At 34.9% G+C, this 14,753-nt stretch overlaps 2 protein-coding genes across 2 annotated transcripts in view; both read right to left on the bottom strand.

Moving 5' to 3' along the window:
- The window catches only part of Pde11 (Phosphodiesterase 11), a 94,914-nt gene extending 84,038 nt beyond the window's left edge, over nt 1–10,876 (bottom strand). The window contains exon 1 of the mRNA XM_069059395.1: nt 10,725–10,876. The gene's annotated coding sequence lies outside the window, so the exon portion shown is untranslated. The remainder of the gene's footprint in view (nt 1–10,724) is intronic.
- A 116-nt stretch (nt 10,877–10,992) lies between these two features.
- Nucleotides 10,993–13,329, bottom strand: LOC138139201 (H/ACA ribonucleoprotein complex non-core subunit NAF1). The gene is made up of 4 exons (XM_069059398.1): nt 12,793–13,329; nt 12,278–12,739; nt 11,825–12,068; nt 10,993–11,771 (listed from the first exon to the last, which is right to left on the bottom strand). The coding sequence occupies exons 1-4, from the start codon at nt 12,890–12,892 to the stop codon at nt 11,219–11,221; spliced, it is 1,359 nt and encodes a 452-aa protein (XP_068915499.1). The 5' UTR covers nt 12,893–13,329; the 3' UTR covers nt 10,993–11,218.
- Between the last annotated feature and the right edge of the window lie 1,424 nt (nt 13,330–14,753).

The raw sequence follows: 14,753 nt of genomic DNA, 5'->3' as shown, positions 1-14,753 counted from the left end.
TCACTGTACCATCAAGTGTTTGTCATTGGCTGAAATTCAAATTTGGCAGGAATCTGATTGGATTATATTAAAAAAAAAGAAATTTAAGTGATAAATTGTTTGTATGAAATAATCTCCCAAAATATCCCTCATGCATGTCGGACTGTAGATAATTTCCTTGACAACTTAACAGATTATCGACAACAACATGCACTTGGCATATTACTGCTGATAATTTTCTTAGCTAAACCCAGTAGAAAATAAATTTATAATAACCCTGTATATCGGGTGTTCATTTAAATTTCCCGTCAAAGTTGGCATTGACGAGTCGATTGTGAACGCACCACTCGTCAGACTGCAGAGTAAAAACACAAACAACGCAAAAAGTGAGGTTGGATTTAAACAGGTGATCCGTGATTTGTAATCCGTGGTGCGTTCACAATCGACTCTTCAACGCCAAGCCTTCTTTGATGTCTTTGGAATTTTGTCATTAGACGATATGCGAGGTTACGATAATTATTTCATGATTGAATTTCATGATTCAGTTCCTGAAAGTTACTTGTATAATACATAATTAAAAAGGAACTTATGTCCAAGCAATTTACAAAACCTTCTAAAGCTTTCCTTTCCAAAGTAATTGTATAATGACAAAGAGTGGTATTGAGATTAAAGGTCGTTTAAGAAATTTTTGAATTCTTTTAAAACTTTTGAATACAGGAATAAAAAGCTGACTAATGTGACATTAAACTAAATTAAGAAACTGTCGCTTATCCAGTCATGCTGGGAACTCCATTCCTTGCAACAGAAACATTTTTTTATCTGCATATTGACTGATTCATTAATAACAACTTCACAAACGTCTACGAGCTGAATTCTCTCAGACACGGTTGTTACTTTTAGAACTTCAAAATCAAAAATGCTGGAGTTACGTTCTCCAAATGAGATCTTTAGCAACGTATGTGCCATCCATGGTTTAACTAAACGACGAATAACGGTTTAAATGAACTCACTGAAGGAGAGAATGCTTTTGTTGTTGTTTTTTATTTTATGTATTGTAACATTTTTATCCGTACTTGGTTTTTAATCGTCCATATTTTTTCTACGACTACGTTAATAAAGAAATCAATATCTTGTTCATAGATTGTAAATAAAACAAACCCCACAAATTTGTTTCTTGTTTTATTTGTATTTGTCTTTTTCCTTCCTGTTTGGTTTTCCTCATTAGGAACATCTTAAAACAATGTCATTTTAATGGATCAAAAAGGGTGGAAATAGAGAATTGCGTACTAGGTACAGTCGCGAGTATTAAATCTTGGTCGTCAAGGTCATTTTGAAATTTCTCCTTACTGTCACAAATTAAAAATTTTGCCTGCTTAATTAGGGCCAATGTCAATAAAACGTCAATAAAAAAAATTGTCACAGTTTTATTCTAAACATTCAAAATTATGGCCCCAATGTCGTATTTTAACAGAGTAAAAATGATTTTACTGATAGAGATGGATGTGTCAGAAGCTAGGGTGGCAACCTAGTTGGGATTTCCAAAAAGTTGACAAGATCTTGACAGGACAAGACAAATAGAATTAATTAGAGGTTATGCCCGTTTCACATTAGAGCACTTTCCGTTGCGTCAAAGAGTGACCTTGACGACCAAAATTTATTGCTCTCGACTGTACATTAAAACAACTAATGAAAATTTCCGTCTATTTTTTGATGAAAAAACAGCTATAATGCGTGTCTTGCTCTGGTTAGTGGTTTTTACTATTGTCGAAAACTGTATAATAAATTCCAGTTTTAGATTACATTACACATAATGTATAATAATATTTTTATATTTAGTGACAGTAAAATGGTTTATTAATATAGTAAAAAAGTATCGTAAATTGTGTTTCATTCCATCATATTTTAATAAATAATATCTAAAATTATTATTAATGAAGACAATGGGATGATAATTTCTTTTACGTTCCAATTTTTTAGATTCAGTCTTTCTATTCTTACACCTAGGTAAGGCTCTGGCAGTGGCACTTACGCACTGAATTATAATTATTATTGATTGGTTAATTGGCCTTCATTATTTACATCGGCGTATTAAAAATGTCAACGTATCCTTTTCACTTGTAACAACGTGTCATCAAGAAGTTTCTAAAAAATTATCTTGAACGATTGATATGCTAACTTATGGCATCTAAAGTTACGTCAATTAAACACCATAATAAAAAGTTTGACATACTGACATACATACATAAGTGTTTAGACAGATGGGTACTTATACCTATACTGTAGCATTTGCAACTTACTTTATTGACCTCACAAAATTTTTCGTCGGATTCTTGGTAGGCATTGTAACTAGGACCATGGCTGTGCAGATGTATTCCTGAAACGTCAACAACTGACTTCCTAACCTAACCTTACTTTCTCCCATCTGTGTTTTCTGACTATTTTAGTTGTTTACATCTAACTGGACTTATTGTTTATTGATAGAAAAGTCCTAATCACAATCCCATCAAAATGTTCTTTACGGATACATCATAAAAATGTTTCTAATCCCGAAAAATCAAAATCATGTTTTTGATTGAAAAATATTTGACCCTTCTCTATTTTTAGTTTCACTATATTTTTAAGTAAATGATAACGTCGAACTGACAACTTGACAAATATTTGTCAATTAAAGACATGCGGGAAAATGTTCATAGGCCGTTGCGATGTTCTTTATCGATATCTCTGTAATAATGTAAATGTATTCTATTAAATAAAATATGTAAGTGGTGCCTTTGATACACAGATAACTTGTTTACATCAATGTGCTGGATGTTATGTTTTTTGAAGTTACCTGACGCAATAATAATTATCACTGATAAGATAAACGTAAACTCATTATTGAGCTTAGAGCCAAATAAAAATGTAATTACTACAACGATAAAATCTACGATCATGGCATCCCTTCAACAATATCGTCGATCAACCCCGGACATGCAATAATTACATTTTTATTGGATTACGCAGGCATGATGGGAATGTTTTTGTAATAATTTTCCCATTTTTCTTTTTTATGGGGTATCTGAAAAATGTCGTTTAAAAATTCCAACTACGGTGCGGTATGTTTTCTTGGAAATATTTTGCTCAAGAGTAGTCGAAACAGCTGGTTCCTGAACCATAAATTGAAATATTGACAGGTGCGATGTTCCTTGAGAGTTTAAAAACATCTCATGAATGACGTCACCTACACTAAATAAGTTAAGTAATATGTGTCGATTGTGAACGCCCCGTTACAGAATAAAAACACAAACAATGCAAAAAGTGAGGTTAGATTTACACGTCTGATCCGTGGTGCGTTCACAACAAACTCTTCAACGCCAACTTTGGGGAGAAATTCAATGAACACCAGATAAAAAATACCCCAAAAATCATTCGATAAAATAAAGACATGTCACATTTTAGGAAATAAGCTGAAAGACTTCAAAATTTTGTATTAATTTTTTAATGTTATTTTAGTGTTTTTCATAACAATAACATATTGTTTCCAATTTTTAACGGCCAAGATGAAGCATGATAAAATGTATGAATTCATTCGTATTTTCCAACAAAGCTCTCACAATCTGATCAGCGCTCGCAGTAGAGGGTGCAAAGTCCTGCGAATAACCATTCCCACCCTTTTTGCCCCCATTTAGCAAATATTAAGAGAAAGTTTGCAGTTCGAGTGTTGGCAGGATTATTTTTAAGGCTCAAGTTGGGAGTTTTGTAAATCCTTGGCAACACAGAGAAAAACAGTCATCCGTACGCCTCTGCAAAAACTACAGCCCCACAGGTGACGTCATTTATTGGATAAAATTCCTGTTCCGAAGCAATTTCGGTTAAAACCGCAAAGAATGTGGAATTAAAAATGAAATTAAAAAACATACTTAAAACGTGTATGTCGTTTAAATAAATTATTGTAATTAATGCATTAAAAGGAGACCAATAAAACATGATTATACACTCGAGTGACTTGATTATGTGGCGCTTAAAGTATACATTACCAACACCGAATGCGTAATTACGATATTATTTTTTGTGGTGTCATAAATGTAGTACTTTGTGCAATTTGTCGTATATAATGTAATATGGGACAAGGAAACCAATAAATAACGTCGTTTTCGATTTATTTATCGGCGTCGTGGGGGGCGGCAGGGACCGCAACGGGGGGGGAGCAATAAAATTAATGATTAGAAGAGCCACACACCGGACAACAATCACTTTAATTGGGGTAGCAGGTCAGGTTCTGAATTTAATCCAGAGCCGGACAATAGCGCAATTTAATTGGAAACAATAATTAATAAACAAAGTTGTTTACACGAAGACCCTTTTCAAATACTGGCTCTATTTCGAGTATATTGATCACGCAATAAACCCATTCGTTTTCCCGCACGTTGGATAAAGCGCCGGTTTTTCCACCAATTTTCGCGCTTCCAGCCTCACACAGTGCGATCGTAAATTTCCAGACACTTCCAAACAATATCCTCATAACCGGCGTTATTCATAAAAATGGGTTTCACCGAGAAATTGGCGATTTTTTCAACAGCGACCCACTTGTTATAGGGGCGAGTGTTTGCTGCGAGAAACGGCACCACTCTGATAATACGGTTTTGTTCGGGAAACTTTGTGAACTCCAAGAGCGGAGTTTCCAGATCAGCGTCTCTTGTTTGTCCGTCTGATAGCGCACAGCAAGGCGGAATGGGAAGTGGCTTTGAGGAAACTAACGGGCCTTCAAATAAATTTATATTTAGAGCAACTTATGGAAATTCAATTGTTTGCAGCATTTTTCCAGCGTAGAAAATGACACAAGAAACGTCTGACATTTGAACGAAATAAAATTAGGTTAGAAAATATTTTTAATTTTTGTAGTGCATTCTCCCTATTCTCCCTCCACGGAATATGACAATATGAAATTGGGAAAAAGCTTACTATGTAACCTATGCAACTCCGGGGAATAATTGTTGGCTCCTTTTATGTCTGTGTCTTTATGGCCTGGTTTTATCAAAAATATTGTTATCTCTAACTCCAAGCTGACGTGATATATTATTTTAACTTGTTCTGTTAATTCTATGTTAAGTACATGTGTCCAAATGTTTGTATGTCTTTTATCAAAAAAGTAATGTATTTGGAAAAAAATTATCGCATGTCTGTCGTAAAATTATATGAAAATGTTTTGCAAGTGCTCGCACTAACCGCCTCGGCTGGCGCCTCTGCTCCAGAAACCGTGCTTGCACTTGCAAAATAGCATTTTCTAGCCTTGTGATACAAATAACTAGTGTGTTACATGGTTATTATTACAGGCCGCTTCTTTTAAAGAAAAATTTGCCAAAGCATCCCACGTCGCAGAAAACGAAACAGTGGCCATACTTGCTGACACCCTGTCTAACATGGAAAAGTCAATTCAAGACTCGATCAATCGCCTCGAGAGTAGGTTCAAAAAAGACCTTCGCACGATTATACGCGAGGAAATAGCAGGTGTTGTAAAAAACGAAATTCAAAAAGAACTGAAAAATCTCGAAATTGTTTATAAGCAAAATTAATGTTGTGTTAACTTGTTGTTGTATATAATTAATATAATAAATAATAATGATTTTTATAACAAATCTTCAGTTAGTAATATCGAAAGTGTTTAGAAATTTTAGTAAAGATCTATCTGTCCAGTTCCTGATTCTTGTCCAAGTTGGCAATATAAATAGTTGAAGAACAGTTGTCAGGGATAATTCCTCAGGACTCTTGATATACGTTCTTTTATAGACACTACTTTGTAACGTGCGATCAATTTAAAAAAAAAATCGAGTTACCTGGATTGTGCTATTCTGATGCTTTGATTGGTTCAAACCACCATTTTCGCCTACTCTGATGTTTTTTTTATTGATCGCACGGTATTTGTTCCTTAATTCCAGTGTAACCAAACACTGTTTCTGTTATAAAATAAATTGAAAAGTTTTTCTTTGTCTGTTTCAATACTTTTTTTAACAGTTGATTTTTTCCACGGTGAAATAAACAATTGATGTGATCAATAATAGTTGACGAAATTAAAATAAAATATATATATAAATATATGATTCATATTCATTAATCTAAAATTAATCTACATTCATTTTTTATTAAGTAAAGTTTCGTAGGTATCGGAATATATTGACTCTACTGTTGAGATATTTTCATACCTTCATCAGTGGTACCTACCAATTTTTTAAATTAAGCGTTATATCATGGAGGATGGTAGGTAATCAAATGAATACTTTTTTTTTATAAATCATTTATTCAGACATAAATGAACACAATGTATCACAAATGAAGAACACATAAAATACACACGGAAAACTTCTAACTTCTAAGAGCTGAAAGAATTTTCTAAAATATTGATAGTTTGAAAAGGTTTTCAATTTGTCACAATTCAATTTCTTAATCAATGTCCAACAAAATCTTCAGAATTTCACATTTTATAATTCCATAATATAAATATGTTTTTCATAAAATTTCATTTTACGTTGAATTTCTCTCAATGTACAAATTACATATATTAAATCTCTGACATTTTAATGAATTAGTTAATCAAACTCTTCCTAAAATGTTCAGAAATTCAAATAATATTTACAACTATGTTTTACCAAAACCAAATTTAATATTTGAAATACTTTGGAATAATTTTGTGAAATGTTTATAATGCTCTCAAAATATTCTTCACAATTTAGAGTTTTCAAGACATTTATCAGCTCTTACGAGCGTTCAAAATATTTGGCAGTCAAGTAGGCCGTGCCTTTCCTTCTCTTTTACAAACGCAGGTTGTCGTTTTTGTTGGTACGCTTTAGCAGAAAACTAAAAAAATTCTTGTGTATTGGTTCTAAAAAGAACTATTAAAAAAATTACACTACTGCTTGTTGCGAAATAAATAATGTTTGACAGCGTGGAAACAAAAGCAAGCAACAGACCATCGGACCGCAGATTTTCTTGAACGCTCGTTATACTGTATTTTAGATTTGATCAAATTTTTCATTAAAATTTCCAAAATTTCAATCTTTACAAATGGCAAAGGTCATTAATTCATTGTAATTATTGTAGTCTTAGATGGCTTGAAAACTAAATGTAAAATTTATGGTTGCCGCTCCATATCAAAATGATCAGAATTATGTGAATAAGTGAAAACATACCGTTCGCACAATTCACACTATTGACAGTTCACGCCACATTAGAGTTATGTTTGTATAGAGCGGCAAAAATTTCATGACTTGCTTGGACTACAATAATTTATAATGACCCTGTATAGGATCTAGAGAAATTTACAAAATTCTTGTTGTTGACGTTTCATTTTTTACTACATATTTTGCCAATGACTTGTTAATGTAAATTTTATTCAAGAAAATTAAAATTAAATTATCTGTTTTACGATAAACTTTTATTAGTTTAAAATCTTCTTTCTTCAAAATGTTATTTTCTACAGTCATTGCCACAAAGCACAATCACGATTATATCTTTGCTGTGAACGATCTCCTCCTGATGCAACGAGAAAAGAACTGCTTTTGCATTTATTTTGAAAGTATGCAGTGTAAAACAAAAAACGTATTCTTCTATTCTTCGGCGATATAAACAAAGTAGACAAAAGTTTTTATTTTTTAAATTCCCTGATATCAATTTTAAAAAATAAAGAAGCTCTCTCGGAGACAATGCAAAATAATTTACAACATCAAATACATAAAAATCTGATCTTTTATTAGGAAGCATGAGGAATAGATTGAAGTTTAGATTACTCAGATTAGCACGTCTGCAAACCTGTCGTAAAGTATAGATATTTTGGGTGTTTTATGTTGTTTAGTTTTTCGGTTGAGAAATAATGTAAAACGTGGCGTACCTTACCTTCACGAATGGAGTAGATTAATTAATCTCAATTACTTGACTAAATCCTACAGGATTTTTATGGCAAACTTTCAGATAACTTCGCTTCGGATTAGCGTTGCTAAGGAACAATATCTCGCGAGAATAACTCGAAGGTAAAATCGTAAATAATAAAGACACAGGCGATTAGTGTTAACCCCCTTGAAAATGTGTCCTTGTTGTTTGATTAAAATACCCAATTAGTTGAAAAGTTCAACTTAGATTTTTCTTTTCTACGAAACACAAAAGGTCACAAGGCAGGTTCGCAAATTATTCCCATAAAGAACAGGCTCAACGAGAGCGTAGAAAGAAGATTTGTTTTACCTGTTAGATCAAATATTACAGTAAAAACACTTTGTGTTAACAGCCACCCACATTTAAAAGTTTAATTAGCACACCTACGCCCGGATAAAATACGGTAAAATTTAAAATCAACTGCGAACACCGTACATTAGCATTTTTTAAAACTTATTTTCAATTACATTTAAAAAATATTCTGTTAAAAATTAAAACATTTGACATTTGACATAAATTTCACAGAAATGCCACCATAACTCATGCCACACAAAAGTCCCTAGATTATTTTATAATTAGATTTTTGAGTTTTTATGAAATTAATGCGACCACAGTAGAAAATATACTTTGTCTCAAAATAAACTGCTACACACTACACACTCACAATAGAATTATGTACCTAAGTAATTTCCTGCATTTTTTCAATAATTCGTAAATACCTTGTTTTAATTTTTTTTTTGTCATGTGCCTACTCATTTCGATCTGCATTACATATATGTATTATTAATCTCCCTCACAATACAATATTGTTTCACAATCCGTGTTTTACAGCTTAAATACAACGTCATTAGTACGGCTTTGCTTGGGATAGTCTCAGTTTACAGTTGTTGTACCGTCCGGCTTAACATTTCTCCTCGATTTATTTATTATTGCTGTATATAATAGTCGTATCAGAATAATCCGATTTGTACTATTAGTTTCTGTACACTCCCGTCTCATGGCTAAACAAGTTCTCTAAATTCTGGTCGCATCTTGCTCAAAGTGTTCCTCGAATGGGGTGCGTCAAAGTTTCAATTGTGAAGGTTTCACAGTTTTAATTATCGAACAGAAAGTTTGCAGTCAAGACTTGGGAATTAATTAAGGCAACGAAAAATTGTTTACCACAAAATTTCCACTATCAAAGTAATAATTAAGAAAGTGAGCAAGAAGTAATGATAAAGACAGGGATTTTTTAAAGAATTTTATTTGAGATATAGCATTACGTCATCTACATGAGTAAGTTTCTTTTTTATAACGTAATCAAATACGGTGACTTTGAATTTTGAATTCAAAGGTTATTTTCTTTAATTCGGGGTGGAAACTAACTCGATCTTTTATCCCAAGTTCGATAAAAAATTTCTCAGAACTTTTAATGTTTCACGGAATGCTGGTTAAGGACCATTGTTCCATAGAAAAGATTCGATCGAACAAGTCAACAATTTCAAAATCATTAAACAGAAACACTTTTATTAACGCCGTTCAAGGCAACAGAATCACACAGAGAAAATATTTTTGAGAAAATACATTAGAGAAATAGAGCGAAAAGCTGGTTAAAATCCGTAAATACATGCCAAGAATTTTCACACATTAAATATTACGAGTTTCACTTTAGTAGCGGTAGCGATTTTCTAGCAGAACTGTTTTATGAGTTGGCCAACCTGGGAAAACTAATTTGTCGGCCAATAAATAAATATGTCAAAAAAATTATATAATTCCAATTATTTTTGGCGCCCCCTTTCACTCTCGAGTGTCTCGGTTTGGGCGATAAGTTATTTGATCACTTTACCTATTAGTTGTCGAAGAAACCAACACGTTGAATTTCTATTTTATCAAAAAACAATAAAATTTAAATATAAAAATAATTTAATAAAAATTAATGCTCGAAAGACTGTTGCTTTTGTGATTATGTAACGTAATAACATTAATTTTAATTAAAATGGAGCAAGGATCTCGTAGAGAATACAGATTTAATGAATTAACGTCCAGCTCGGACACGAACGCTGATAGTCAAACGTTACATAATGGTTTATTTAATATTGACAAAGTAATAAATTTGCGATAATTAATTTTTATGTAAAATTTATCGGTGGTGATAGAAGCGTTATCGGTGGTTAAATGGACACTTAGAACAAGATATAAGAATTTGAAAAACGATGTAGCGGTCGTTAAATTACAATCTTTTGGAAAACCGGTAAAGAGACGAAACGGACTAGAAAATACAGTTTTTTACATCAGCCGATGTTGTTCTTTGGGCATAGGAAGTCGTAAATTAGCATAACTAGCCACGAAAACGTCGTCTTCGAAAAGCGATGGGTTGGTGTACTGTTAGAAGCTCCCATTCAGGAATCAAATAGACTTGTAAATAAGGTTCTAAAAATATTTTTCGGCGCGTTGTGTTTTAATTAAAATGGTTGGAATAAGTGAGAACATCGAGGGAAGCATCGAAAGAAGCGTTCGCACGCAGGAGTGTACCTACTAGTTCATTGAAAATTATTTAAATTTAGACGTCGTGACGAAAACCGCATTCATACGCAATTTTGACCAGACAGAAGACAATGAGGAAGGTCAAAGCGCACAAAGGCGTCGGCCTTCATTATGTAACCGCTGCAATTCAAAATCGATTTTTGAAATTGAAAATTAGCGTTTTCCGATAAAGGTCAGCGCGGTTTCCGTGTCCGGGCTGACCTCACAAAAATCAAGGTTTCCGGAGCCATCCTCCGTAAAGGTGGCCGAACAACAAAAACACCTCCGGGAACAAGAGAAAATCGGCGGCAGTAAAATGTGTACACTCAAAAAAATTGACTCACGTCTCCTAGCAACTGAACGGCTCACGTGGTGGCTGGAAAAAAACTGGGCGAGAAGTGTTCAAGACCGATCCTCGACTTCACTTCACTAATCTAAGACAGAACAGCTGATCCGTCACGGTTGCCTTGCGATAATAGAACTAGAATGCGGGACATTTCGTCGCGATCGCAGTTAGCCGTGTGCGTATAGCATCGTAGTTGGCGTACGATTCGCGACTTGGAGAAAGTTTCGCGCTGTACACAATGCGGAAGGGATGCCAACACAAAGCTGTGAACTTTGAATGTTTATTAAAAAAAATAAACAACTATTTTCCATAAATGCAAAAACATCGAGGTGAACGCAGAAGTATGAATGACCGTATAAACCAAATTTAAACCCAAATAAACTGCTCCAACATTCTAAAATATGTAACGTTCATTATTATAGTATGGATAAAACAACAACAGTCTTGTACATGGCATGAATTTACAGTGAAACTTAAAAAACAACAAAATCCCTATTCGTGCGACGGCCCCGGGTGGTTGTTCCCGGCGTGGTTGGTGAAGTAGTTGGCGGAATTTGTTTGGCTCAGGTTGGCAACGAAATTGTTCATGAACAGGTTGGGCGCGTAACCTTGACTCTGACTCGTCCCGCTGTTGTTGTTCTCGCCGCCGCTGCCCGCGTCGTAGTACACCCCCATCAGCTCTTGGGGCACGTAGTGGTGGTAGTACCCCAAATGGGGTACCATGTTGGGCGGCGGGATCGACGGGTCGAACGCCGGCACCGACGTGTTGATGTGGGGTGCCGGGGGGCGCTTCGCTTTCGCCCTGTTCAGCCTCGCTTGCTTGTACGAATCCATGTATTTGTTGAATTTGGTGTTGAGAAGGTTCTTGCGGTTCATGGTCGACTCGAATTTCTTGTAGTTGTCGCTGCTGTGGGTGCGCTTCACGTGGGGGCTCAGCTTCTTGGTGCCGAAGCGCTGGTACGCTTCGTTTTCGTCGTCCGAAAAGTCGGCGAATTCAGGTGGGACTTCCGCGTCGTCCATCCACGATGCGTCAGTACCTTTCATCCTGAAACAGGTTCCTGCATTACCGACATACATGATTTGGGCAAAATTCATTACTTGAGCAACTGTTGGAGGAAAACGTATTGAGTGTGTTTACTCGTCGGTGCGGAGTAGACTTTGGTGCCAACTTGAATTTGTAAATTTTTAATATCATCAACGGAATTGAACCGGATGGCGTAAATTGGTGACGTGACTTGTCCCAGAACGTCGAACACAAATCCCAACGGTCTTTTCCCATTATCCAGGAACAGGAGAGTGTCCAGGTCGTACGCTGGAGTATTCGGCAGTGCCGCTATCGTAACTACAAAACAAAAACTCTCGATCAACGAATTTTTCATTACTTTTTTAACAACTAAACTACAAGCACAACTGTTGACTCTTACTTTCTGCATTTACTTTTGAACAATTTACAAAACAATCCAAAAGAAATTCAACCAAAAAAAAAGTCCTCAAGGTCACAGGCATTATGAAGAAGATTCACCAAAAAACTATTTTTTTTTCATGATTTACCTAACTTGTCGACGATCCCTAGAACGTTGCCCATGTGGACGAAGCTCTCGTTCTCGACGTTGATGTTCAAGTTGGCGAGATCCGGAACAGGGGGCAACCGATCCAATGACAGTTCTCCATCATCCGTAGCATTCACCTTTTTCCTGATAGCGCCCCGATTTTGGGACGGATTGGAGATGGCAGGGCTCGGCTCGTCGTCCTCGGTTGTCGTGTCACTGTCGTCGTCGTCGTCGTCGCTCGACGAGGACGACGACGTCGAAGAAGACTCATCCGAATCATTCCTAACCTGCCAGTTGAGGTTAAGTTTCATCATTTCCGAGGACGAGCTGGAATCGCTGTCGTACACTAGAAGACTGTTCAACGACGCGGATTCGATGTTTTTTATCACAACGCCCGTGTTCTTCTCGCTTGTCTGGAGCTTATCCGAGGTGGTGGTTTCGCACATCTTTGGATCTCGATTTTCTGAAATTGGGGTTAGGAGAGCGATCGTGGTTTGGTTTGTGGGGGGCACTTACCGCTATCAGTAGTGAATTTTTCTGGTTTCGTAGTGGGTGAAGTGGTTGGTTTTTCCGGTTGTTGGTTGTCCATGTTTTCGCGGTTATTTTCGTTTGACATGTTGTAAGGCGATGAGAATTGATCGGAATTTATCGTATACTAACAATTAATCACTATTACGGTAAAAAATACTGCAAACATTTGATGGGAATTGTTAATTTTACTAACATGTGCTCATGTTTGGGATGGGTGTTTTAAGCCGCCATTTGCCGTTGGAGATTTTCCACACGTGACGGAATGAGGTGGTGTGATTGGTTGATTTTCAGACAATGTGAATCGATACAAATGTCCCCCTCTTTTGATTTAGCACCTTCCAAAATTTTGCAAATTTAACAACTAATATAAAACATTCGCCACAAGGACCGATGAAAAGCACATTTCCGTGTATTTTATGTGAAAAAACCCTTATCAAGCTGGCGCTTCCCGTAATAGGTGCAATTAACAAATTTTAAGAAATAGTAAGCACTCTGCACTTCCTATTACCTACTGATACTGACGAAGTGATGACATTATCGTTACCTACGTTTCTTGTACATACTTAAATATGATTCATAATTTCGTAATTCTAGATATAGATTAAAGTACATTATTTTCATTACGCTACTGACACTCAGAACATAATGATAGTGAGGTAACGGGTGACTATTAAAATTTTCACTTGGAGTTGGCTTTGAACGAGTTTTTATTTTTTCTGTTAGTTTAGACACACGCAAGAACGAACGACAAATGACAGTCAGTACAATTGAAACATAACCAAATTCAGAGAAAAACATTTATTGAAATGTCAAATTTGTCAGTGTCTAAGGTGCAACGGAAAACAAAGAATGATCCATAGCCAACCCTAAGTGAAAATTTTAATAGTCACCCGTTAGATAGAACTGTAATTAGCAATTCTCAGGGATATTTGTACTACAACCCAAAGTGATGTAAGGGGCATTTAGACAACTTCAGCGGAGCGCGTAATTTTGAAAAATGGAGATGAGTAATTAATACTATAGGTAGAAACTCTTACTGTCAGATTTTAATTTCTATAAAAACAAAATTATCGATTTGAAAAATTATTCTGCTATTGCTAAGTTTCCATTGCGATTATAACTATTTTATTGAAACTCTATGATGGGTATTTTAATTTAACAAATAACCTCGAGTTTTTTAAATTTTACCAACCTAAAACAACAGGTTTTTTGATTTTTGAATGGACTTTATAAAATATCACAATTGACAATAATTTCTGAATTTTGAATTCTCTTTTTATTGAACATTTCAATTAAAAAAGAATGTAATATAAACAAAGCTAAAGGAGAATCATAAAAAGGACAAAACTTGACTGTTCTAAAGGCATTGCCACGGACCTGACTCTGTTACGTTAATCCTAGCCTTATAGTCGAGTCAAGGAAGCCGAAAAATCCCTAAAACTTCTTAATCCTCAAGAACAGAAAAAAACAATTTCAAATAGGTGTTTTTGTACAGGGTGATTTTTAAAATTTCCGAAACGCTATAACATCTTAATTTATTGTTCAATTTCAATAAATAAAGTATCAAATTAAATGGATTCTAAAAGACTATAAATTGGCTTCTAAAAGACTAAGTATAAATTGTCATATGATTATACGAATGTGTATATTTTTTTAAATAGTAAATTTTGGGCGACATTCTATTTTCTTAATTCAAATTGTGATACAAAAAACGGCCCAAGCTATAACCAATAGTCGTTTTCAATGACATCCGTTCTGTCAATATGACAGTATGTTGGCATCACTGGCTGTTTCAGTTTAGTAATTTTGAATTTCCTAATTTGGCAATTTACCTTAACGGGACAAATTGATAAATTCAAATTATTTCCGACAAATCAAAGACAATAATTATGTGGTCTGATTCGGATTCACACCATATGTTGAAGATTGAGTTTTATTGTTTGTTG

Source organism: Tenebrio molitor, chromosome 9 (assembly GCF_963966145.1).
Source record: "Tenebrio molitor chromosome 9, icTenMoli1.1, whole genome shotgun sequence".
Lineage (NCBI taxonomy): Eukaryota > Metazoa > Arthropoda > Insecta > Coleoptera > Tenebrionidae > Tenebrio > Tenebrio molitor.
This window is presented reverse-complemented; position numbering and strand designations above follow the sequence as displayed.